General features: G+C 62.2%; 4 protein-coding genes across 12 annotated transcripts in view; all 4 read right to left on the bottom strand.

Annotated features, from left to right (window-relative positions):
• Positions 1-582: 582 nt before the first annotated feature.
• Positions 583-6548, bottom strand: CILP2 (cartilage intermediate layer protein 2). Its single transcript, XM_068420630.1, has 9 exons — positions 6476-6548; positions 5919-6017; positions 5340-5612; positions 4949-5131; positions 4430-4588; positions 4095-4355; positions 3850-3958; positions 3595-3752; positions 583-3053 (listed from the first exon to the last, which is right to left on the bottom strand). Exons 1-9 carry the CDS (start codon positions 6534-6536, stop codon positions 658-660), a joined length of 3699 nt encoding a protein of 1232 aa, XP_068276731.1. The 5' UTR covers positions 6537-6548; the 3' UTR covers positions 583-657.
• Positions 6549-7522: 974 nt separating this feature from the next.
• YJEFN3 (YjeF N-terminal domain containing 3) lies at positions 7523-13512 on the bottom strand. Its single transcript, XM_068420947.1, is given in 8 exon segments — positions 7523-7737; positions 8327-8477; positions 8892-9005; positions 9103-9213; positions 10907-11015; positions 11090-11274; positions 11277-11526; positions 13466-13512. Coding segments are annotated over 8 exon segments (1182 nt in total).
• A 641-nt stretch (positions 13513-14153) lies between these two features.
• On the bottom strand, positions 14154-15940 carry NDUFA13 (NADH:ubiquinone oxidoreductase subunit A13). The gene is made up of 5 exons (XM_068420411.1): positions 15804-15940; positions 15583-15661; positions 14681-14752; positions 14516-14585; positions 14154-14372 (listed from the first exon to the last, which is right to left on the bottom strand). Exons 1-5 carry the CDS (start codon positions 15895-15897, stop codon positions 14253-14255), a joined length of 435 nt encoding a protein of 144 aa, XP_068276512.1. The 5' UTR covers positions 15898-15940; the 3' UTR covers positions 14154-14252.
• A 5133-nt stretch (positions 15941-21073) lies between these two features.
• The window catches only part of GATAD2A (GATA zinc finger domain containing 2A), a 58986-nt gene continuing 55058 nt past the window's right edge, over positions 21074-25001 (bottom strand). For 8 of the 9 annotated variants that reach the window (XM_068420399.1, XM_068420400.1, XM_068420398.1 and 5 more), the window contains 3 exons: positions 24127-24416; positions 23185-23368; positions 21074-22531 (listed from right to left, as the gene is read on the bottom strand). In XM_068420399.1, the coding sequence (XP_068276500.1) occupies positions 22401-22531; positions 23185-23368; positions 24127-24416 (605 nt within the window). In that variant the 3' untranslated portion in view covers positions 21074-22400. The remainder of the gene's footprint in view (positions 22532-23184; positions 23369-24126; positions 24417-25001) is intronic. The other variant, XM_068420404.1, reaches the window with a different exon arrangement.

Raw genomic sequence — 25001 nt, 5'->3', positions numbered from 1 at the left:
TGCAGGATCAGGCCCGGCTGGGCTCTGTGCTGAGCTCAGGTGAGGGTCCCAGGGACCGAGCCCGGCGTCCCAGGCACGTCGCACACCGCTGAGCCCCCCCTGCTCAGCATCACACCGTGCCACGGCAGGGAGGGACTTTTTGTCCACATCCTTGGGTTTTTACCCCAAAAGAAACCCCTCGTTTCCTTGTGGGGTGCAGGGCAGGGGTGCAGCGGGTGCTCCCAGCTCCTGGCACCAGCACCAGCCCTGGCACGGGCCCACAGGAGCCCGGCAGCTGGGCAGGGGACCCCTCCCCATCCCATCCCCTTCCCCTATTCGCTTCCACCCCCTTTTTTATTGTGTTTTATTTAAATAACCCCCGTGGGGCCACGACTCCGCTGCCGGCACCCACTGGCACCGCTGTCCCCGGGGCTGAGCACCAAGAGCTGCCCCACACGGGGCTGGGGGCGAGGGCAGGGGCAGCACCGGGAGGGGCTGGCGAGGCGGGTGGGGGGCTGCCCGCCGTCACCCCCTCCCCACGTCCCAGCGGCCCCCTGCCCCGCTGTCCCCTGGGGTCGCACTCCACGTGTCCCCCCCCTCGGTCGTTATAAATGAGCGCAGGTAAAAGCGACGGGGAAAGGGCAGAGCTGAGGCGGGGAGGGGGCACAGGGCGGGGGCTCACGGCTGCCCCCGGACCCGGCCCGGCCTCCGCCAGCTGCTGGGGGTCCGGCGAGTGGCCGTGGGGCCGGGGGCTCGGGCGCCGGAGGCGAAGTCCATCACCTCGGGGGGAGCCCGGCGCATCTCGCCAGCCCCCATCTCCCTCCGGATCTCGGCCAGCGCCTCGGCTGGGGCCGTGAGCAGGCGCTGGAAGAGGCTCTCCCTCCCCGCCGGCCGCTCCTGGCACGTGAAGGTCACGGCCGTGCCCGCGTCCGCCTTCATCTCCCGCGAGAAGCCGTCGGAGGTGCCGTCGAAGCAGCGGCCGATGGCGATCTCCTTGGCCAGCCGCGGGTTCTGGTCCGTCACGGTGTAGATGCCGTAGTTGTGACCCAAGGGGTCGAGCGGTGCCAGCATGGCGAAGGCGGCCGTGTGGTTGTTCTCCGCCACGGGCGGGTGACGGCTCAGGTAGTCCTGGAGGAGGCTGTTGATGCCCGTGCGGTGGCAGCTGCCTTGGGGGATGATGGAGACCAAGGTGCGATCCACCAGGCTCTGGTCAAAGAGCATCCCGCCGCACTTGAACTCCACGCAAGCACCCGAGGTGTTGTCCAGCAGCAAGTCCCGCACGCTACGGGTGTCACGCAGCCCGTAGAGCTGCCCCCGCGTGCGGGGGTGGCTGCCCCCCACGTTACGGGACCTCACCATGTACTCCTGCGGCCCCTCGATCTGCACCTTGATGAAACAAGCCCTGAACTCCTGCGGGTTGGGCCACCACGAGAGGTAGTCGCCGGTCCAGGAGGTCAGGTCGCTCTCCTTGAAGGGCACCACGTTGTACTCGTACTTGTCCACCTCCACGCGGTAGAAGCGGAGGTGGTTGGCGCTGACGGGCGCCTCCTCGCACTCCTCGAGGCTGCGGTAAGGGTAGATGGGACCGTTGGTCTCGTCGACGTTGTTGGGGTCGGGTTTGGCCACGTTGATTTGGAAAGCCGTCTTCTTCAAGTCAGGGTCGTCGTGGTCCGACCGGCGGTAGCCCAGCTTGCCCAGGTAGGGCTGGGACACCCCAACAGCGTTGGGGTTGAGCTTGGGGCTGGAGGCCACGGCTTCCAGCTCCTCCCCACCCAACGTGGCGGTGACGTAGGCCGAGTAGGCGTCGGGGCGCCGGCCGTCGCAGAAGGCGGGCAGGCAGGCGCCGTTGGGGCCCGTCACCACGCTGTCGAAGCGACCCCACGCCCGGGGGTTGGCGGGATAGCCGGGCTGGGGCTCCAGGTTGATGAGGCTGATGACCACCCCTTCCAGCTGCTCGTAGGGGTTGAACTTCTCGTTGCTGTAAGCCCTGACCTTGACGAAGCAGCGGCGGTCCTCCGGCACGTCCAGGTTGAAGAGACGCCGCTCCCGGATCTCCAGGTTCCCCACCAGGAAGGTCCTCTCCTCCCTCTTCCCCCGGCTCCCGCCGGCTGGGCGGAGGACCCCTTCCTCCTCCCACAAGCCGGTCTCGGGGTTCAAAGACCACAACTTCATCTTCTGCAGGTGCTCCGGCATCCAGACCTGCCCCGCGTCCATCCGCACCTCCACCGGCCCCGTCTGCAGCGCCGCGCCGCTCTCTCCTTCCCGAAAATCCACGGCGAACATGCCGTAGGTCCGCAGCGGGATGATCTCCCCCTCGGCGTCGGCGAAGCTGAGGTCGCTGGAGGCGGCGCTGGCCGTCGCCATGTCCCTGGGGTCTAGGAAGGTGACGCTGGCTTTGACCGTGCCCTTGAAGACCTCCCCGGAGGGACGGAGGAAGGCGCCGGCGGGGAGGACGAGCTCCCCGATGGGCTCCCGGCCACTCGCCTCATCCCCCAGCGCGATGGCATTGCTCCGGCTGCCGTCCAGGTCCACCGGCTCCTTCTTCCGCAGCATCTTGACCTCCTGGTAGACGGCACCACCGCGGTGGTTGAAGGGCAGGACCTTGACGGCGTCCACGAACCTCTGCTGCCGGTCCACGAAGCGAGCCACCAAGCGCTGCGTGTCCGGCGGCACCTCGATGGTGAAGGAGCCCTTGTAGCCGGTGAAGCCGACCTTCCTCCCGCCCAGGAAGATCTGCCCGAAGCGCAGGGGCTCGCCGGTGTCGGCTGCCGTCACCCGCCCCTGCACCAGGACGCGGGGCTGGGCGCAGGGGCCGCAGCCGCACTCGGTCACCACCTTGACGGGCAGCAGGGAGCCGGCGCAGGGGATCTGCCGCGTCTCCATCCTCCGCACCCCGCAGCAGCGCCCCGCGTCCCCCCCGCACCCCGACGGCTCGGCCGGGCTGCCGGCACAGGGGGCGGGCGGGCACTGGCCCACGTTGTAGAAGCGGGAGCCGGTGGCGTCCTGCGGGCACTCGCTGGGCAGCTCCACCAGGCTTGGCTCCGGCTCCGGCTTGCAGCTCTGCTGGCCCTGGGCTGGGGGGGGGACAGCGGGGTGAGGGGTTAGGGGGACCCTCCCCACAGAATCCCAGAATCAATGAGGTTGGAAGAGCCCTCTGGGCTCATTGAGTCCAACCATTGCCCTGACACCACCATGGCAACTAGACCAGGGCACTAAGTGCCATGTCCAGTCTTGTCTTAAACCCCTCCAGAGATGGTGACTCCACCACCTCCCTGGGCAGCCCCTTCCAGTGTCTAATGACCCTTGCTGAGAAGAAATGCTTCCTAATGTCCAACCTGAACCTCCCCTGGCCAAGCTTGAGGCTGTGTCCTCTTGTCCTGCCGCTGGTTGCCTGGGAGAAGAGGCCGACTCCCACCCCGCTACAACCTCCCTTCAGGTAGTTGTAGACTGCACTAAGGTCACCTCTGAGCCTCCTCTTCTCCAGGCTAAACACCCCCAGCTCCCTCAGCCGTTCCTTGGAGGTCAGACCCTCCAGACCCTTCCCTAGCTTGGTCGCCCACTGCACGCCCCATCCCAGGGTGACGCCGCAGCTAGCGGTGCCCGTCCCGTTCTCACCCAGCACGGTGAGCTGTGCCGGCGCCGACCTGATGGCGCCCGCCTCGGTGCTGGCTTTGCAGTGGTAGGTGCCAGCCTGCTCCGGCGCCAGCCCCTGCAGCACCAGGCGGCTGCCGTACCGGTGCACCTTCCTCTCCAGCAGCGTCCCGTTGTGGTACCTGAGGGGACGGGGATGGGCTCAGCGGGGACGTGGCTGGCGCTGCCTATTTCCCCACCACCCCCAGTCCCAGATTTCCACCCCCAGACCCTACTCACCAGTAGTATTTCTTGGGCACGGGGGTGCCCGAGGCTTTGCAGCAGAAGGTCACCTCCTGCCCGGCCACCCGCACCTTGGCCTTGGGGTGCAGCACCATGTAGGGCTTCTCTGCAGGGGAGGAAGGTGGCAGAGGGTGCAACGAGCTGTGACCACCCCCCGGGTCGCTCTCCCCCCACCCCACATTCTCGGGGAGGTCCCTCGAGGGGTGCCCGGCTCGTCCCCCGCCCCGCGCCGCGATGCTCACCCAACCTCTGCAGCCTCACGTGTGCCACGGCCACGCCGGAGCCGTTGGAGACGACGGGTGCCCATCCCGGGGCGAAGCCCTCGCGGTGGGCGCTGACGTTGGCGGCGGTGCCCTCGCACAGCCCCTCCACGGCGAAGCGCCCGCGGGCGTCGCTGCGGGCCACCGGCACCAGCGGGTGACCCTCCACGTAGACGCGGGCGTCCGGTAGTGCCGCGCCGGCAGCGGAGACCACGGTGCCCTGCAGCGTGTGCCCGGGGCAGGCTGTGGGGCGGCACGAGTTGGGGACACCGGGGAGGGGGGTGTCTGCGTCCCCATGTCCCCGAGGGCAAGTTTACCTGGGCAGGGCGAGGGGGGACATTTCTGCACCTCGGTGGCACGCCCAGCGCACGGCACCTTCTTGGGCCTCTTGCAGCTCCGGCGCCGGACCCGCGTCCCGGCGCTGCCGCAGCTGCGGGAACAGGGGCCCCAGGCGCCCCACTCCATCCACACCGGCTCTGCGGGGGGGGACACGCCGGGCAGGCATCGGGCACCGTGCTGCCCCTCAACCCCCCAGCCCCAGGAGGCTCCACGCAGCCGCCGGTGCCCCGGCTCGCCCTCGCACCACCCTGCCAAGCTGTTTTTTACCAGCGTGGCCCCTGTTATTGCAATTAAGCTGACGATGTGCAGGCGGCGGCTTCACCCGGAGCGCTGCCGTGGTGGCACGGGGGCAGCCACCGCGTGCCAACGGCCCCGCAGGACCCCTCGTGCCAGGAACCCCCGGTTCTTCACCAGAACCCCCAGCACGGCACAGGGCCAACATTCCCACGGTGGCTGCCAGGAGCAGGTGGGTGCCAGGGGGGTGCCAGGGTCCCTACCTGGGCAGGGGCCGGCGCTGCACGGCCGGCGCTCCACGGCTTTGCCCTTGCACTTGACCTCCTTGAGCGCGGCCACCAGCCGGGCGTTGACGCATCGGCGGGCGCGGGTCTGGGTGCCGCTGCTGCCGCAGGCGCTGCGCGAGCAGGGGCTCCAGGAGGACCAGTGCGACCAGTAGATGTGCTCTGGGAGAGGGGGGGTGGGCAGTGGTGTTAACTGGGGACCCACCTTGCTCTGCGTGAGGGGCACATTGGCCCCGGGACGGTGCCCAGCGTCGTGCACCCAAGGTGGGGGTTGCTGGAGCGGGGGGCTCTGGTGGGTACCGACCCCCCCCCAACACGCCAGTGGGGTCCTGGGGTGGGGGGACGCAGCAAGGAGGGGCCGGGCGCTCACCCAGCGGGCAGAGGAAGCGGATGTGGTAGTTGGAGCAGGTCTTGCCCTGCGGCTGCTCCTTGTTGACGCAGCGAAATCCCTTCTTGGGGCTGACGTGCACCACCTCGCCCACCTCCTCGGGCAGCTCCCACTCCGTGGTGCGGGCTTGCACGGCCACCGGCCGCTCGCACACGCGCCCGCGGTAGTAGAAGCGGATGGCGTCCAGGCTCTCGTAGTCCCCGTCCCCCCCGGGGTGGTCGATGTTGAACCACGACGTCCATTCGGCTCCTCCGCCTGCGACCGAGCGAGCCCTGAGCGTGGGGGGCAGCCCCCCCCCGGCCCTAAAAGCACCCCCGGGGTGCCACCGGGGCTGGGGACAGCTTGGGGACATCGAGGGGGATGGAGGGCACCGGGGGACACGGTGTGGAAGCCTCGGGGAGCGCAGGGGGGGCACCACGTCCCCGCTGCAAGGGGACACTGACATGGGGGGAGGTGGCATCTCCCAGGCTGGCACGGTGGGCATTGCCCCACGCAGCCCCTTTGGGGGGTCCCGGGTCCCCAGTGGTGCGGAGCTCGGCGGGGGCTCGGGGACGGCCGTACCTGCCGTGTCGAGGTCAAGGTCTGCCAGGCTGGGGGTGGCTTTCCAGGGCTTCCCCGCCGCGCCGCTCTTGCCCGGCTCCGAGTCGTTCTCCAGGGGCTCTGGGGGGAGCACAGGGTGGGAGCACCCTCTCCCCGGGGCACCCAGCACGCAGCGGGCACCATCCCTCCACCAGCAGCAATCCCACCAGCCGGGGCTCCCTGGAGGTGCTCAGAAACCCGGTGCCTGAGCAGGCAGGGACACGGCGCGGGGCACGTCCCCGTCCCTCCGGTGACACCACCCCAGGGGTGGCAAAACCACCCCGAGCCTCCCACCGGCAGATGCTGGAGGGACCGACCCTGGTCATGGCCGTGACCCTGGCACATCTGTGACTCTGGCGCATCTCTGACTCTGGCACACATCTGGCATGGCACACATCTGGCCCTGGCACACATCTGGCCCCAGCACACATCTGGCGAGCGCTCAGCCCCATCCCCATCCTGCCCCGTGGCGAGGGCAGGGATGCCCCGGCCGATGGCACCGCTGGGTTCCCCGCGCCCGCCGTTACACCCGGCCTTACCTGTCGCCCCGGCACCGTGCAGGGCGGCCAGGGCCAGGAGGGCCAGCGCCAGCTCCCCCATGGCTACCGGCGCTGCGGCAGCTGGTGACTGCGAGCGCGGCGGCACCGCGGGTCTATATATGAGGCCTTTCCCCGGCAGACGGCGGCGACCGGCTCCTGGCACGCGGCGCTGGAGCCGTGTCAAGAGGGAAGCGGGCAGGAGCCCTCCCCGGCAGCCGGCCGCACGCTCCAGCCCGGCAAACTCGAGGGTTTGTTTTTGCAAAAGCTGCTAAAATTGGATGCGCTCGGGAATGCGGAGGGGAGGGAAGGGGAAAAAAAGGAGCGAGGCCAACCCCGGCGCTCCTGCGGTCGGGGTCGGGGGTGCCAGCGCTCCCCTCGGGGCTGGGGGGGCTGGGGGAGGGGGTGCCCGTGCCGTGACCTGCCCCACGTGGGTCCCGACGCCAAGGTGGAGCTGAGGCCGTGCACATTCGGTGCACCCATGGCCCCGACTGCCCCCCCCGGGGCTGCAGGGTGCAAAGTGATGATGATGATGGTGAGAGGGGGGTGATGGGGTGGGGTTGGGGGACCGCAGCCCCCTCCCACAGCCCGGACTGCATCGAGCTCCCCGGGGTGGGGGGCAGCACCCAGCGCTGTCGTGGGGTCGAGAACCCCCTCCCTGCTGGGACAGGTGGGGACAGACCCCCGCGGTGGCTCGTCACTGTCCTCCCTGTTAATTAAACCCCCCACAGCGCGGGGGCTGCCCCCACCCAGCCTTCCCTGGCACGTTTGGGGGTTTCAGGCTACACGGGGGGATGTGGCAGCACCGGGGACCCCGCAGCCACCCACGGGACCCTGGTGGGTGCCCATAGAGGAGGTCACATCAGTCTGACCCTGAAAGCAGGTTGGTGACAGGTCCCAGGTGACACGGCATGGGGGGGTCACGCGGGGCTGAGTCCCCCAGTGTGGAACCAAGTCCTGGCACATGCCCCCAGCCCAAACCCTGCCAGGAGACCCCATGTCCCCTCACCCCAGGCGGACACCGACCCCGGGGAAGAGCCACCAAGCGCTTTATTGCCGGGGGGCTCGCAGGGCCACCACGCACTCGGTGCCGGGGTAAGGGGGTGGGTTGAGCTCAAACTTCTTCTGCACGTCGTAGGGCAGGAACCGCCCGGCCACGAAGTGCTGGCGGCCCAGGAAGCGGCGGGCGCAACGCTTGGGCGCTGCCAGGGACACCAGCACGTCGGGGCTGATCCCGCCGCTGCTCCCGGCATCCACGTCCCACCCTGCAACGGCAAAAAAGACACGGTGAGGGGCTCAGGGGGGTGGTCCCGGGGGGGCTGCGGTGCTGCCGGCGGGGGATGCTCTGGGGTGGTGGCGATGGGGAGGATGGGGCGCGTGTCCCCCGGCACTGGCCGCGTCCTGGCACCGCGCGGGGTTTTTCTTGGTGAGGATTCACCGGCGGCCCCGTGCCGAGGGCTCCTGTGTGCTCCTGCGGCCGGGGGGGGGACGCGGCGGGGGGGGGGTGATGGCAATTCCAGGCCTGGCCACCAGACACCCGGGTGTTTGCGAATTACATCATGTCTCAGTTCGGGGAGGTTGTTATTTACCGTGGATGCCCTGAAAGCTGCTGCCAGCTCCCGGTGGGGACGCTGCCAGGCTTGGGGGGGGGGAGAGTGGGGGGGTCCCCGGGGGTGTCCCCACCCTGGGAGGGCACCGCGGGGGCTCCCCAGGCGCTGAGCCCAGGGTGACGCCGTGGTGGGCAGGGTGACAAGCCCAGGGTGTGGGTGGGCAGGGTGACAAGCCCAGGGTGTGGGGAGCACAGGGCGAGGGGGGGTCTCATCCTGCTCGGGGGGTCTGAGCACGGTGCCGGACCTGAGGGCACGTCCAGGCTGACGATGGGGATGCGGACGTGCTTGAGGGCGTCCAGGATGGCGGCGCAGGGCCCCCCGCCCTCGCCCACCTCCGCCTCGGCTCCCAGCACCGCGTCCACCACGGCGTTGTAGGCGTCGTTGATCAGCTGAACCTGGGGAGGGGGCACACACACGGTGGGCAGCGGGTGGGGGTCCCCTGGGCACCCCACCATGGGCCAGGCACCGAGCCCGACACGGGGATCCCGTTGTCCTGCAGAACCAGCCTCACCCATGCCAAAAAAATGCCCCCCCCGAGGCGAGGCGGGGACGGGGGGGGGTTGAGGGGCACGGGGCCAGCCAGGGCAGCGTTTTGGGGTCACATTCCTCCCACCGTGGCCAACAACAACAACAGCAGAGCCGGGGGCTGGCGGGGCCGCGGCAGCCGCCGCTGGATTCCGTGGCATTCCCGGGCTCCCGGCAGAGCCGGGGGCGGGTGGCGGGGAGGGGGGGGGAAGGAGTAATAATAAAAAAAAAAGAATAATAAAGTGAAGCACGTCGGGCAGGGAGCACGGCGAAGGGGGGCTCACCTCGGTGGGGAGGTAGGAGAGGAAGGGGATGTCCATCTTCTCGCACTGCGTCGTGAGGTCCCGGTACAGGGGGTCCGGCGAGCGCTTGGGGTAGAAGATGGTGGGCTCGTAGTCCTGCGGGGTGGAGAGAGGGGATGGGGCGGTGGTGGAGCCCAGCACCGCTTGGGGATGAAGAGGAGGAGGAGGAGGAGGAGGGGAGGAAGATACCTACAAAGCTGCGCAGGTGGCGGGCGCACACCAGCCCGATCGCCCCGTTCTGCGCCGGGCCGCACACCACCAGCACCGTGGGCTGCTTCCGCGGCAGGGACAGCAGCGGGAAGGCCTGGAGAGACCGAGACGTTGTGCCACCGCCCAGCCCTGTCCCCCTGGGTCAGCCCTGGGGATGGCACCCGGCGCCGGGGACGCAGGAGGGACAGGGGGGCCAGGGCTTGAGGGGTAAATGGACCCACAGGGATGGGGACGTGCTGCTGGGTGAGCAGTGTGGTGCGTGGTGGGATGGGGATGGTGGTCAAGGTGGGATGGGGATGGCACCCACAGCAGGGCTGGGATGGCACCCATGGCAGGACAGGGTCTGTAGTGGGATGGGGATGATGCCCACGGTGGGATGCAGATGGTGGCCATGGTGGGATGAGGATGGTGGCCACAATGGGATGAGGATGATGCCCATGGTGGGATGAGCTGGTGCTCACGGTGGGATAAGGATGATGCCTGAGGTGGGGTGAGGCCGATGCCCAGGACAGGGACGGTGCCCGCGGCGGGCCGGGGCTCCCCGCCAGCCCGCAGGGAGGTGGCCGCAGGCCCCGCATACCAGCCGCCTGCGAAGGGCTCTGTTTATCCTCTGACGGATGTTTTCCTGCTCACGGAGCCTGGCTCCCCGTCCCGTCCAGCCGCCAGCCACCCGCGCGGCACGGCCCGCTCGCAGCCGCCGGCACGCAGGCCGAAGCCGCCCTTGCCTGGCCCTGGCCCTGCCCCAGTGCTGGCCACACCACCAGCTGCCTTGTGGCTCCAGGAGGGGACATGCCAGGAGGGGACAATGCTGGGGACCCTGCCTGGGCGGGGGATGCCTGAGCTGGGCTCTGCGGATGCTCTCCCTGCCTCAGCCCCACGTGAAAGAGGAGGATGCTCGGCCCCACAAGGAGGATGCTCGGCCCTACAAGGATGCTCAGCCCTACAAGGATGCTCGGCCCCACAAGGAGGATGCTCGGCCCCACAAGGAGGATGCTCGGCCCCTCTCTCCCCAGCTGGGGCTGGCGGTGGAGCCGGGGATGCTGCGACACGGGGGTCCCTGGAGGGGTGGGCAGCCTCACACTGTGGGACCAGGGCCAGCCCCGAGGTGGCCCCAGGACCCAGAGAGGCTCCAACACCCCAATATTTTCCCTCCTCCTGAGGGCAGGGCAGGGCCCAGACGCCTCCAGCGGAAAGGCTGAGCTCGCCGGGCTCCGAGGCACAAAGCTGCCCTTGATGCTGCACCTCCACTGCCCGCCCTGCTGCCTCCTCCTCCTCCTCTTCCTCCTCACACCCAGCGCGAGCACTCGGGGCTCCCAGCAGCATCGCCAGGGCACGGGGAGCTCCGGGGACCCCCCAGCACCCTCCTCCCTGCACACAGCAAGGTGCACCCTGCTCCCGGGGAGGGTGGCACCCACGGCCCCGGGTGAGCCCAGCTTCACCCCGGGGAAAGAACGAGGGGGGGCTGAGGAAGGGGGAAAAAAACCCATCCAGGGAGAGGCTGCAGCCCTGGCATGGCCAGAGCATCGCTTCCCACTGGGCTCTGCCACCGCCCTGCCTGTCCCCTGTCCCCACGCCTTGGTCTGGGGCAGGAGGGAGACCAGAGGGAGGTGGGAGACCAGAGCCAGGGGTGGGAAAGGTGGCAGGGGGACAGGAGGAGGGTGGGAGAGCAGCCAGCAGCGAAGCCCCCAGCCCCAGCAGGGTATCCCTGGTTCCAGTGGGGTGTCCCTGGTCCCAGTGTGGTGTCCCCGGCCCCGGTGGGGTGTCCCCAGCGCCGCTGGCCGCCTCACCTTGGTCACGGCCATGGCACACGCGTGTCCCCAGATCTCGATCAGCTGCTGCCGCCCAAACCGATAATCCTCCAGCAGCTCCTTCTCCATGGCCTCCGCCTCCGCCTTGCTGTGGGGGGAGCAGAGAGCAGTGAGGACGGGGACATCCCCCCACCCCTGGCACTGAGCCCCTCGGGACCCCGCTCTGTCCCCAGGGTGTGGGGCAGGGGGTGCTCGGAGGGGCCGGGGGCTCGCAGGGCTCGGGGGGGGGGCACGGCTGGTGGCTGGGGGCTGGGGACGTGCACGGGCAGCAGATTGGGGGCCCGGCCCCGCGGGCTGGGGGCCACGTTCCGTGCGAGGCGCAGCCCTGGCAGCGTCCCCGGGCTCGCGGGGCTCGGGCTGTTACATAAAGGCGAACAATGCTGCGGTTGTTCCCTCGCTGCCGAGCCCCGGAGTTGGCAGCGCCGGGGAGCCTCCAAATTGGGCCGTAATTGCTCACATCTGTTGGCTCACCTGCACCGCGGAGGGGAACAGCGTGTGCCGGGGCCAGCGCGTGCTGGGTCCAGTGTGTGCCGGGGCCAGCATGTGCCGGGGCCAGCGTGCCACCGCCGCGGCACTCGGTGTGGAGGGGATGGTGAAATCTGGCCCCCATGAGAGGCCGGAGTCAGGGTTGTGGTGGCCCAGGGCTGAAAACCTGCAGCCCCGTGGGGGAGCTGGGGTGCCCCAGCCGTGCTCCCGGTTTGGGGTGCACACTGACACCTCGCTCGGTTCCAGCTGCGGGGAGGGGACCCGCTGCCCCCCTCCGCCCTGTGCGGGAACGGTGTGGTGCTACGGGCCCTGGGAGCTGGAGGGGTTACGGGGCCGGGGTCCTGCTGGGTCCTTGGCTGCGGGGTGGCCCCACACTGACAGGGTGGCCCCACAGACCAGCCATGTCCCCTGGGTGCCCTGAGACCCCCCCAGACCTGCCATGCCCTGCGCACTCTGGCAGACCCCATGGACCCTACAGACCCCATCCCCGGGCCGTGCTGAGAGATCCCATTGACCCCTCGTCCTCTGGCTGTCCTGGCTGATCCCATAGAGCCCCTGCTGTCCCCTGCATGTCCTGACTGACCCCATAGAGGTGCTGCTGTCCCCTGTACGTCCTGGTTGACCCCACGAGACCCCAGTACCCTGGCCATCCTGACAGACCCCCAGAAAAGCCTCATCCTGTCCCATCCCATCTATCCCATCCCATCCCATCCCATCCCATCCCTGTCCCCAATCCTTTGGTGCCCTCTAGTGAGTCCCAGCCCGGCCCCAGCCCCACACCAGGACCCTGCGGGCACAGGCAGGAGGGGACCAGAGCCCCGACCCCCGCGCGGTGCCGCTGGTCCCCCCCAACACCCGGCACGTCCCGGCCGTTCCCCGCCCCGCGATCGCTGCTGGCGGGGACACCCAGCCCGGGTTCCTCCCGCCCTCCTGGCACCGTCCCCAGCCGGGGGGGGACATCCCGGGGCTCCCCGGGCCCTGGCTCGCTGCCCCCGGGAGCAGCGGCCCCCCCAAACGCTCCGGGGATCCGTTTGCTCCCGGCTCGGCTTTGCTGTGGGGATCCGAGGGGGGCAAACGCTGCTGCCGGCCCCGGGCGGGGGTCGGTACCCCTCGGAGCCCAGGGAAACCCAGCACAGCCCAGTCCCACCCAGTTCCACCCGGTTACTGGTGCCTCCTGGAGGGGACAGGGGATACCCGGGGCTGCTGCCGCGCCGGCGGGGCAGAGAGACCTTGCGGGGAGCGGGAGGGAGCGGAGCTGCCGGAGGGGGGGTCCGGGAGCGTCCCTCCGGTGTGTCCCCCCCTGGACCCCGGTCCCGGGAGCGGGGCACCCCGGGCTCCGCACCCCAAACCCGCATCCCCGGGCTCCGCATCCCCGGTCCGCGTCCCGGCTCCGCACCCGCCGCTCGTCCCTCCCCGGCAGAGCTCGGCTGCGGGACCCCCCCGGGGTGCAAGGAGGGGGACAGCGGAGCCCCAGCCCCGCCCGGGACCGGGGTCCCCCCGCCCCGCTCCCCGGACCGGAGCCGTCCCTGCCGCAGCCATGGCGACCCGGGATGCGGTTGCTCTGGCAACCGAGGCGATTTGGGTACCAGCCCCCCCACGCCCCCCTCCCCGCCTCGGGGGTGCGAGGAGCCGGGGGGGGATCGCCCCGGGGGACCCACTGTCCCGGGGAACACGCGTGGGGACAGCGCGGAGGGCGCAGGCGCCGCGTCCCGGCCCGGGGGAGCCCGGGAGCATCACAGGGGGCAAGAGCCGGCCCGAGGGGGGTCCCGACCCCTCCCCGGTCCCCGGGAACCCCTCCCGGAGTCCCCACCACCTCCCGCGGGGACCCGGCACCAGCCACGTCCCTGCGGGCAGCGGGGACCAGCGCAGGGCGCCCCGGGGGGGGGCACCGGCTGTGCGGGGGGCGAACCCCGGCAGCCCCGGGGCGGTGCGGACGCACGGTGATGGGCGCAGGCGCGGCGGGACCCCAGTAGCCGCATCCCGGGGCTCCCAGTGCCCTCATCGCACAGTCCGGGGGGGCTCCCCGTAGCGTGGGGCGGGTCCCAGACCCACCTGAGGTACCGGGGCGGCTCCCGGACAGCGCCGGGCGCGGAGCTCATCCCGGGCGGTGGGACCGGGCAGCGGCGGAGCCCGGCGGGCGCGGCGGCGGCGGCTGCACGGGTCTCCCGGCGCTTCTCGGTGCCGCCCGTGGGGAGGTGATTCCGGCTGCCCCCGCCCCGCCCGGCCCGGCCCCCCTGGGAGCATCGCCCCGGCCCCCGGCCCGCCCCCCCCGGGGACGGGCACAGAAGCAGCCGTGCCCGGTTCGCGGAGGGGGAGGCGGCAGAAACCACATCCGTGACCGCCCGCCCCCGCCCCACACGGAGCGGGGGGGCAGCTCCTGCCCCCCGGCAACCCCCTTCCCCGCCCTGAGCGAAGGGAACGCGGCAAAGACTCAAAATCAGCGTTTTTCCCCCCACCCTGAAGCTGCATCTGCGGCATCACCCACCACCGGGCGAGCTCCCACCCTCCAGGGCTGCACCCCGACCCCCTGCCAGACCCTGACCGTGACACTGAGGGACAAATCCCCGCTGCAGGGGACAGGAGTGGGGGTACCCGGCCCCTCTGGGGTGTTTTTGGCAGCTGGAGCACGGCCCTGGCTCAACCACGCAGCAACCAGCCGCCTCACGCAGCCCAGCCCCATCCAGCCCCACCAAGAGCAGCCAAATTTTGAAGCCACGCACAAAGACACACCACACCCGTGTCCAACACCGCGGATCCGTGGGGTTTTAGGAACAAGACACCAGGAACAAGCGGCATTTGGCAGCCAACTCCCCCCCCCCAGGCAGCACCGCGCCGTGTCTCAGACGTAATACTGCAGCCCGAACTTCTCGTTGTCCATCTCGGCAGCGGGACGGAGGTAATAAAGTTCATCCAACGTCGGCGGGACCCAGCGGTCGGTGTGGAACAGGGACTCACCGACCTGGGTGGGGATGTTGCACCCTCAGTGTAACCCCTCCTTGGATCGCCTGAGCTCGCAGAAGCCCCCCCAGGAACCGGAGGTTCCTGGGGGGGCTTCTGCGAGCTCAAGCGATCCAAGATTTCCCCACCCTGAAAGTCACAAACCTTCCAGCCAGGAACATCCTTCATGATTTTGGCTTCTTCATCCAAATTCTGCCGCAGCAAGCGGAGGGTTCTGTGAGGAAAAAAAAAGGGGGAAGGATGAGACCGGAGCAAAGTGGGGGGGGACGTGGTAAAGGGGTGGGGGGGGGGGGGACACCCCAGCGGTACCTGCGGTCCGACTCTGCCTGCAGCAGCGGCATCAGGGCGATGCGAGCTTCCAGGTCCTCGATGAGAAGGCGCCTGTGTGGGGATGGGGGGGTCAGAGAGCAGGGGGTGGGGGTCAGGGAGCAGTGGGGGGGGTCAGGGAGCAGTGGGAGGGGTCAGGGAGCAGTGGGGGGGGGTCAGGGAGCGGGGGGGGCATCAGGGAGCAATGGGGGGGGGTCAGAGAGGAGTGGGGCTGGTCAGAGAGGAGTAGGGGGGGTCAGGGAGCAATGGGGGGGGTCAGAGAGGAGTGGGGGGGGTCAGGGAGCAGGGGGGGGGGTCAGGGAGCAGGGGGGGGGTCAGGGAGCGGGGGGGGCGTCAGGGAGCAATGGGGGGGGGGTCAGAGAGGAGTGGGGCTGGTCAGAGAGGAGTAGGGGGGGGGTCAGGGAGCAATGGGGGGGGTCAGAGAGGAGTGAGGGGGGTCAGGGAGCAGTGAGGGGAGTCAGAGAGGAGTGAGGGGGGGTCAGAGAGGAGTGGGGGGGAGTCAGAGAGGAGGGGGGGGGAGTCAGAGAGGAGGGGGGGTCAGAGAGGGGGGGGGTCAGAGAACAGTGAGGGGGGGTCAGAGAACAGTGAGGGGGGGTCAGAGAGGAGGGGGGGGTCAGAGAGCAGTTGGGGGGGTCAGAGATCGGGGGGGGGTCAGAAAACAGTGGCGGGGGGCGGGCAGCGGGAGAGCACCGGGGGGACCGGGGGGGGATGTGGAGGAAAGTAACCCCCGGGCAAGGGCGCAGAGCACAGTCCCGGGAGGTGCTGGAAGTGGTGAACCCCCGGGTAAGGGGATCCGGGGAGCCCCGGGCGGGGGACGCGGAGGATGGGGGGGGGATGGCGGAGGGGTGAGGCGGGGAGGGGCCGGGCGGAGCGAGGGGCGGCACCTGCGCTCCCGGTTCCACTTGATGAGGGTGTAGTAGCCCAGCAAGAGGCTGCCGATGCCGAGTGCGAAGAGGCTGTAACCTGCGGGGGGGGGGGGGGGGGGCCGGTGAGGGGCGGCACCGGGGGGACCGGCGGGGACGGGGGCACCGGGGCGGGCCGAGCCGGACATCCCCCGCGGGGCCTCCCGGGCCCGTCCCGGCCGCGCTGCGCGGCCGCCGCCCACCTGAGAGGCCGCGGCGCGGGAGGTGCCGCTTGTAGTCGACGGGCCCGTACCCGCCCGGCGGGGCCATGTCCTGCTTCACCTTCGGCGCCGCCATCGCGGCCGCCGCGTCCACACGTCACTTCCGCCGCGCTCGCCGGAAGCGCTCGGCGGGAGGGGGGCACCACGTGACCCTCCCAGCAGCGCACCGCCCGCCCCGCCTTAAAGGGGCAACGCAGGAGGCGGGCAGCGGTGGGGCCCACCCCCGCGCCGGTCCCGGTGCGGCCGGGGAGGGAGAGCGGGGATACGGGGGGCGCGCGCTGCGCTCCGTGCACGGCTCCTGCCCCCGGGGGGTGCTCAGCCCCTCCGTGCACGGCCGCTACCGGCGCAGGGCTCCTGCGCACACCCCCGCTGTGCACACCCCGGTCCCGGTGCACCCCCTTGGGGGAGGCGGCTGCGGGTGCTGGAGCTACCGGAGGGTTGTTCCGTGCACACCCCCCCCAGCCCCGTGAGCCCTCGGACGCCTCAGATCAAGGTCACTCTTGTCTTAGGCTCTAATCGGGGCCGTAATCCCTCGGCTGCTGCGGGGACTTAATAACGTGGCAGCTGGCGCGGCCGAGGCCGCCGGGCGGCACCCACCGGGGCGCTGGGTGGGGGGAAAGGGGCACCCCGGGGCGGGGGGACACGGGGGCGGCAGCTCCCTGCTGGCCCCAGCGACCCCGGAGCCGGGGTCTTCCTCCACGTCCACTGCAGCTCGTTCAGCCTTTAGGGCCTCTTCCTCCTCCTCTTCCTCCTCCTCCTCCTCCCGAGGGTGCTGGGGGCAGCAGACGGGTCATTCCCAGTGGCTGCATCTCCTGCCACAGCCCCTAAACTGGGAGTTTTTCAGCGTGGAGTGGATTTAACCCTTCAGATGGCAGCAACAGCTAAATTAGCACTTACAGAATTACCTCGGTGGCTTTTGAGACGCTGCCCTGCGGTACAGGACCTCGCCACAGCGTTACCTGGCTCAGCCGCTCGCCGGACCTGGCCACACTCACACCTTGCCACCTTCTACCACTTCAATCCACAGCAGCTCGATGGTTTGGGTACCAAAATAGCCCGGCGGTAATAGCTCGCACTTCAGTTTTGCATAAAAAGGCTTCCTTGGTACGAGCCTCCACCAGCACAGCGATTAAACAGCTTTGAGGAAAATGAAATAGCTCGAATCAAACTGGCTCCTGAACTGCCATCTCCAGAAATTCAGAGATTTTTCCAATTCTAGAAGGTCAAAAGCGGCTTGTGAAGGTCCCAAAAAACCATCTCCTCAACCCTGATGAAGGTCAAACATTCCAACCGTCCGTGACCACAGCGGAGGGTTCAGGTCAAAGCTGACCCAGCCCCATCCAGTGGAGCTGGGAGAGCGGGGCTGGGGGGTCCCGGCTCTGCCCACGCTGCTCTCGGCCGTCGGTGCCAATCTGCTACTAAACCACGGCTCCCCGTGCAGGGAAGGGGCTTTGCTCGCTGGAACCTCCTCCTCGCTGCTCCTCACACGCCGCCAGCAGGACCCTCCTCCCATCACGTCGGCTCTGGCAGTTCCAAAATGGGGTTTTACGACGCCAAAACGAGTTATTCCTGCTCTCACCCACAACAAACCACTTCTCATCCTCGGCCATTCCAGACGTTTCCATGAGGAAGGCTTGCCCGCGCGCAGCCAGCACCTGGTTTTATCCAGAATTGGGGCCAAAAATATTCTGCCAACGTTCAAGTTTGCGATCTCCATCTCCCCTTTCCCTTCCCAGAGGGTAGCGAGCCGCCGGCTTCTTGAGTTATCCTGGAGTATTTAAATAAAGTTATTAACACATCCCAGTAGTTCAGGAGGAACACGGGGTTAAATCGCAAGTTTTGGCGTTGCAGAGGGACCACGACTGCAGCTCTCCAGTGCCCAGCCCGCTCCACAGCACACAGGCAGGACGCAGGCAGCTCGTTTCATCTTCGCTGGTCAAGTTCTTATGACAGAACATGTACAAGGGATTAAAAAAAAGGGGTAACCAAGGGCCAGAGCGCGGTGACTGCAGGGCGAGAAGGGCTGAAGGGGCTCGTTTCTGTGCCCTGTCTGCATCCAGAGGTGGCTCCTGTGAGGACGTTTAATCCATTTGTGGCCTTTAATTTCAATCCATGAGATTCCCCCTGGACTTTTGTCTTCTCTTCTCCTTTCCTGTTCTCCCATGAACCTGTTTGTCGAGGGACGAAGCTGTGCCCTCCGCTGGGGAGAGGAGCAGAGCACAGAGCAGCCTCCCCTCGAGCATCCTCACTGACGCCCGGGCGGTGCAACTGGAAATGAGAGGCAGACCCAAGGGTTTGTCCATTTGTTTATTGTCATCCAAATAAAATCCCCTCACAACACAAGATACAGGAGGCGAGTTCAGATTCTTCCGCCATTGAGACTATCGGGTTTTAGGGGGAAATTTTTTTAATATTTTTTTTTGTTTCAATATCAAAGATTTAGAGTCACAATAAATACGAGTGACAAAACCATACCCTGCGCTGGCGTAACGCTCCTCTGTTACACTCCTTTGTTAGATGATTATAAATTCTTTTTGTTTTTTCCTTCTCTTAAAAAAAAAAGCACAACGCAAGTTATTTCGCTAAAAGCAATATACAGCGTAACTCTGCCTTAAGCAGACAAACACCACTGCGGGTCCTTGAGGTCTTTTTGCATTATATATATATTTATTATTGAAAAACAAACAAAAAAGCCGCCTGTGCCCCCTCCTTCCAAAAGGAGAAGGTGAGAAATGAGCCAAATAAGGTTTCTGCTGAGATCTGCCTCAGCCTGCTGCGCTCCCCTCGCTTCTGCAGCCCAAGTCCCCCCATTTTCCATCCTGAACTGGACTTTGGTACATTTTATTTTCTTCCTTAGTAAATAAAGGTGACAACTAGGACTGAGAAGTCAAAGGTAAACGAACGGTTCCCTAAAATGATGATAAAAATACCTATAGGAAAAATCCACCCCCAAACTATCTCACATTTAAGATTAACCACGAGTCTGCCTCACTCTTGCAGCCGAAATGCCCCGTTCAGGAAGCCCCAGAACACAAAACTGAGCAAAGTCCCCCCTGACACCAACGGGAAGCGCTGTCCCGGTCGACTGAGCAATGAAAATCAAAGGTTCCACCCCACTTGGGTTTCTGAGCGAAGGGCTGCAATCTGAATCAAACAGATAATAAATTAGGTTGTATAAAAAAAATAAAATTAAAAAAAAAAATAAAACAAACCAACAAACCACACAGCTGCCAAACTGCAACACGGGTTTCAAATGAAAATCCGGGGTTTATTTCACAAGTTGCTAAAATCTAAGTACAATAGTCGTTTTCATTGTTACCGTATTATAAAATCTTGTAGTCGCAACGTCTCAAAGAAAGGTTATATGGCTTGCAAGAACCAACGCTGCTCTAACCCTCTCCCCAGGAGAGGGGGGAAGCAAGCAGCATCCGAGCAATGTCAAACCAGCTCATGCAGCAGGTTGCAGCGAAGCGGTGGAGGGTCGGGGAGAGACGGGACGTGGCGCCGGAGGCTCCACCTGAACGATACCCATTTGCAGGTCACACCGTGGAGCAGCACGTTCAGTCTCTTGTTCTGAGGGAGCTTTAAGTTTCCAGGAGAGGGCTGACGAGGTGGCTAATAGCCCTTGGGGAGGCAGGAACCCCGAACACGACAGCAGGAGAAATAAACCAAAGATTTGTTCTTAAAAGCATCTCTAACCGCCCCCTTCACAATTCCCAAACGATTTAACCCTTTGGGCATAACATTATGTGGCTATTCCATCAAATTGAGCTTTTCTGTTTGTTTGTTGGGTTTTTTGGGGTATTTTTTTTTTCCTGCAAGAAGGAGAACGTACAGATGGGGAGGAGGAGGTTTGGAAAGACTGCAGCGAGTGTTTTACCAACTCCCCAAACCCGATGGGGTACCTCACCCAGCCCAGTCCAGCACTACTCAACTGAAAATGCAGTTGGGGATATAAAGAAAGAAGCAATTCTGGCTTTTACGCCACTTAAGTCTTCTCCTGGCGCATTTACCTAAACACACACGCAATAAATACATCCTCAAAGTTACCTGCAACGCTCCAAGAACCACAGATCACAAACAATGTCAAAACTGGGTTGAATCCCGACAGCCAAATATCCGTGTAAGATTTTCTGTTCACTTCCAAAGCCTTCACAATAATCCCACCCCAGTATCTAAGATAATATTCGTGGGGTTTTACCACACATTAAACAAAAGCAGATTGCAGTCTAGCAACTGCTGAGGGAGCAACATAAAGTATAGGCAGACTCGTTTTTATTTTCAGTTCCAAATCTTACAATAAAATAAGTTTTCTCAGATATTTTGAGGCTTATTTTAAGTCTCCCCTACCCACTGTGCTGAAATTACAATTTACAAGCTGCTGTACAGAACTGGTGGCAGCCAAAAAGGTTTTGCCACAGCTTTTAAACCAGGCAAGTTGAACACTTCTGCCCCTCTTTCCATCCCCCTTTTCCCCAGCATCAGCTGAAGCTAAAGCTACCCCAAGCTGGAACGACACTGCAGCTGTCCAGGCTTCCCCAAGAAGCGTTTGAATTTTAGTTTGAGAAGTTTTGCTTGTTCTTTTTTAAACAAATACACTCTGCCCAAGTGACTTAACAGCGCTCGACGTTTGCATCGATGATAACGCAGGCGTTTGTCAGAAGACAGGAAAAAAAACACCCCAAAAAACTCCACACAGGTCAGGAACTGGAACTTTGTCATAATATTTCAAGTGCAAAAAGAAAATGCACTCAATTTCTCTCTCCACATCTCCCAAACATCTTGGAATGAAAACAAAAATTAAAAACTCAAACCAATTCCTCTCATCCCCATTTAGCTCTTAATATACATTTGTAAAACGAACAAAAAAAACAAAGTCAAATTGAAATTCTAGGGCTTTATACAGCAACAAATACCATTTTGCAAAACTAGGGGTTTCTATGCTACTGAACAGTTGTCAAAGTATCTAAATACTGAGATTCACACAACAGAAGAGGGGCTAAAATGAACGAGTTTTCTTTTTCACTAGGCAACAGTTAGATCTGAAGGGGGACAACCCTAGACAGGTATTGGTTTAAAGTGAGATCTAACAGCGACTGCTAAGAGAATAGATTCAGCATAGACTGAATAGTAACCCCTCCCCCCTTTTTCTTTTATATATAGATATATAGATATATATATATAATTTTGCAAATAATTCTTATCAGCACTACTTCTAGCACTGATACGCAACATAAGTAGTAAGGCATGTATTTCTGCCACTTGAATTCAACTTTAATTTGGGAGAAGCACAGGGAAGAAGGAGGGAAGATGACAAGAAGAACAAAAAACAACCAACCAACCCACCAAACCTGGACCTGATGGATTTGGGTTTAACCTGTGGAATCCCCAAAAGATATTAAAAACCACGTAGAAACCTGTCCTTAAAGCGAGGTCACCTAAAGCTCTATCAAAGATGAAATGCTGAAGTGATGGACAAGAGGAGCATGCTTGGAACGCCTGGAAGAACGGAGCTCTAGAGGGATCACGGTAGGTGTCCTGCCCCCAGGGTGCCCGACACGTGCTGGCACCGTCACGGGGCCAGGAACGGCCGCGTCTCGGTGGGTATCGGCAGAGGAAGGAGCCTCCCACCCCTCTGCTCCCTCCACTCGCCCTTTCTGATTGCGTGCAGCTTCTGGAATTCCTATTTTTGTCTTTTTTTTTTCTCGTAAAATTGCTCAGAACAACAACAAAAAAACCCCTCCAAAAAGAAAATAATCAAAAACAGTTTAACTTTTAAGTCTCTGGGAACATATGAAAGGCCCAACTGCTCTTCGCTGAATTAGAAAGACTGAACAAAGGTGTTTGTCTATTCAGTAAATTAGATTTTAGACTACCAACAGTTCAAAGTCTATTCAAAACAGAATCCAACAAAAGTGAGAGACTCCCGCACTGGTTCCCACCTACCAGGCAAGTTTTGGTGGCAGCCAGTCCCTCAGGAAAACAAACATACTCAGCTGGAACTGGAGTTTGCACGTATTTATCATTAGCTCATCATTTGGAAACATTATAATCTGTAGGCTGCCTTCCTGGCTGGAAGAGGGGGGGGAAGAAAAGCAGACGTGAACTCGGCTCACTAAATGCATCTGCAAGATGGGGTTGAAATTCCTCTCTTTCTCCTCGAGCTGACATCCACGCTCGATGGCGAACGAACACCGTGGTGAACGGGTAAGTTATTAATAAAGAAACCAAAGGCAGAGAGTCGTTTAGTCCTCCTTTTGTGCTGGTGACAAAGAAATCCAAACTAATACATAAAGCAAAAAAAAAAAAGAAAAAGAATAATTCTTCCCCTTCCCTGACAGCCTTCATCATCAGTCAATCATCAGAATCTGAGAACCAAATGAGCTGAAGTCTTTCCCACCCACGTGGTGTCATTTTCTCATTGCAGGGACAGCAGCACTCGATGGGATGAGGAGTGGTCTTCTTGCATCCTATAAAGCCTGGGGCATATCCAGCTGGGATTAAAGCAGATTCCACTGTACTGTGGTATAAAAAGGATGGCAGAAACAGGAAAGTCTTCCTCTCGGGCGTTCCTCTGCATTATTTCCACGTGGCGGATTGTGGGATGGACCGTGGGGGAATCATATCCAGGAGATATTCACGCTGGCGGTCTACTGCTGAAGACGACTTGTGCACAGCTAAACTAGGATTAACAAAAGGTAAAGCCCCACCTGACGAGACAGAAGAGAGAAGAGAGAACAAGTGTCACGGTATGAGAAAAACATGAGACAAAAACAGCAGCAAAACCCCACTACTCTCATTGCAACCACATGAAAATCTTTATTATCATTTAAGAAAACAAATTACTCTTCTCAAGTCAGATTCTGATCTATAAAAAAAAAGATTAGATTAAAATTTATGATTTCCATTTGTTCAGAGCAACAGCTTTAGTTATTTCAAGCCCTGCAGAAGGCTGGGAGGGTGCACTGTAGCCTGACCTACAGCAAAACCATCTCTTCACTGCACGTTGCTTTCAGCAAAGAGAAAACACCAAAGTTCAACGACTGAATTAAACTCCCAGAAATTAATGACAAATTCCTGCAGCGCGGCACTGGCTGCGCACATGGACTCAGCAATGAACAGTGTGACATTACATCTATTTTAACTGTGTAAAGTAGTAGTTTTGATTTGGTAGCACCACCTGATGAGCACAAACCACACCAAAAGCATGTGCCAACAACGGTGCCAAGAGCAAAGCCTCGGTGCCATCGGGCTTTCATGCAGGAAGTGGCAAAGAGAAAGCATCCTTACCCAAAGGACTATGATTGTTGGACAGAGTGCAGCTAGTAAGTACAAAGAAAAGAAACTTGAGAGAAAAATCTACCTGTATTGATGGGAGTCTTCTTCCAGGAGGCAGCGCTGCCCTTGCTGACAGGTCTCTCAGCATGCTTACCTGGCCTGCTCCCAAGTGCTGCTGCAGATGATGCATTCTGCAACTTGGGTGACTGGCTAAATGCATGCAACACTCCCCGTGGAGCTCCAGGACCTCGAGACATCTGGCTAGAAGTCTGGCAAGAGAGCAGACAGTCAGACAGGCAGAGTGCATTACTACACTTTCAGGGCTGAACACTCCCAAGACATCTCTACAACAAACTAAGAATCAGCTTTCTACCTCTGAAAGCACCTGTGAGGATGAGGAATTATAATTAAATGCAAAGCAGCAAAAACTGTGCTGTGCATCTCCACGCAGAGGCAGCACTACCTCCCTGTTCTAAATAACCAGTACCTCCATCACTTCACCTCAAAGCAGCACTGAAGCAGTTTCCACCTTCCCCCAACTGGAAGGCGGTTTTACAAGGTGTGTGAGATCCAGTCCCTGTCACTGTGTTGCTACCATCACCTTAAAACTTCAAAAGCAACATCATGTGTTCCTGGCTCAAGCCAATTTTTTCTCCTATCCTGGGTCAATTTACTCTTGCCTATTTGGCACTGCAGCACCTTTTTCCATTCCATACATCCTAAAATAATTCAGGAACAGACTTTGCAGGATATGAGTTAAACACCCTGGATAATGACAATAACACTGCAGAAAACCACCACTCTTCTGTTCTTCAGGTACAGAGAACATAACTTAAGCCTCAGGTCCCCACAGGACAAAACCCACCTCCACCAGCCTGGTTTTAAGCTTACACTCAAGCGCACACACTGTGGAGCTTCAATAAAGCAGGTTCATGGATCATTTTCATGCCTGCACACCCAACACTTGTGCTTGGAGCCACCAGACCCTTGTCCCATCATCACCAAGTCCTGGTGGACGGAGCCTTACCTGCTTGAGCGAGTGGTGCTGCACTATGGGGTCTGACTTGGTCTGTACAGGAGACGCAGTCTGCTGCAGTATCCTCTGCTCAATCTCCTGCTCCTGCTGCAGGGCTTTGACGAAGGCAGCCTTCAGCCGGTTAGTGTGCTCCGCTTTCAAGGCCTTCTTCTGGTTTGATGTCATGCAGGTTTCACACATAATGGTTCCGTTCTTCTCCTCCCTCCAGCGGCAGGTGAAGTCAGTCTTACACTGGGCACACATATAGGGCTCACGAGATGATACAGCCACCGAGACTTTACCTGGAGAACACAACGGGTCAGCTCAGCTCCATCTGTGGCTTCTGTAATACTTGAGAAACCTCAAGAATATTCCAGCATTTAAAAAAAAACCCAAAGCAAACCCTCCACCCCTAACTCCCCTCAGTCTGAAGCCTTTTGCATGACTAAATCTTTAAACTCTTTACTTCTGTGAGTGTGTGTGTAGGCATCCAGCAGGTCCTGCTTTAGATACCAGTTAAGCGAATTTAGTGGTGATGGACAAACAAGTGGCTGGTAGGAAGCCCCACTCTCTGGGGAGAACTGGACACATTTTAGAGAAATCTTTACAATCAGTGTGTAGCCTATAAGAAATCATAATTTTTTTTTTTTTTGAGAACTTTTTTAGATGTTTTTTAGAATTTTAAATAAAACAGTTTGAAGATTAATAAAAGAAGTGAATCCTAGATTGGACAGAGCATGACAATTTCATAGAACCATAGAATGGTTTGGGTTGGAAGGGACCTTAAAGATCATCTAGTTCCAACCCCCCTGCCACGGGCAGGGACACCTTCCACCAGACCAGGTTGCTCCAAGCCCCATCCAACCTGGCCTTGAACACTGACAGGG

The sequence above is a fragment of the Nyctibius grandis genome, chromosome 31 (assembly GCF_013368605.1).
Source record: "Nyctibius grandis isolate bNycGra1 chromosome 31, bNycGra1.pri, whole genome shotgun sequence".
NCBI classification, from domain to species: domain Eukaryota; kingdom Metazoa; phylum Chordata; class Aves; order Nyctibiiformes; family Nyctibiidae; genus Nyctibius; species Nyctibius grandis.
The sequence above is the reverse complement of the archived record's forward strand: the minus strand, read 5'-3'. Positions and strand labels throughout refer to the sequence as shown.

What these genes read in the sequence shown, in the direction of transcription:
- CILP2 (XM_068420630.1), bottom strand. Translation starts at nt 6,536, where the DNA reads ATGGGGGAGCTGGCGCTGGCCCTCCTGGCCCTGGCCGCCCTGCACGGT. An exon ending in CCGCTTCCTCTGCCCGCTGG is followed by an intron (nt 5,132 to 5,339) that starts GTGAGCGCCCGG and finishes CCCCTCTCCCAG; the next exon opens with AGCACATCTACTGGTCGCAC. An exon ending in CGTGAGGCTGCAGAGGTTGG is followed by an intron (nt 3,959 to 4,094) that starts GTGAGCATCGCG and finishes CCTCCCCTGCAG; the next exon opens with AGAAGCCCTACATGGTGCTG.
- NDUFA13 (XM_068420411.1), bottom strand. Translation starts at nt 15,897, where the DNA reads ATGGCGGCGCCGAAGGTGAAGCAGGACATGGCCCCGCCGGGCGGGTAC. An exon ending in AAGTGGAACCGGGAGCGCAG is followed by an intron (nt 14,753 to 15,582) that starts GTGCCGCCCCTC and finishes ATCCCCACACAG; the next exon opens with GCGCCTTCTCATCGAGGACC. An exon ending in CAGGCAGAGTCGGACCGCAG is followed by an intron (nt 14,586 to 14,680) that starts GTACCGCTGGGG and finishes TTTTCCTCACAG; the next exon opens with AACCCTCCGCTTGCTGCGGC.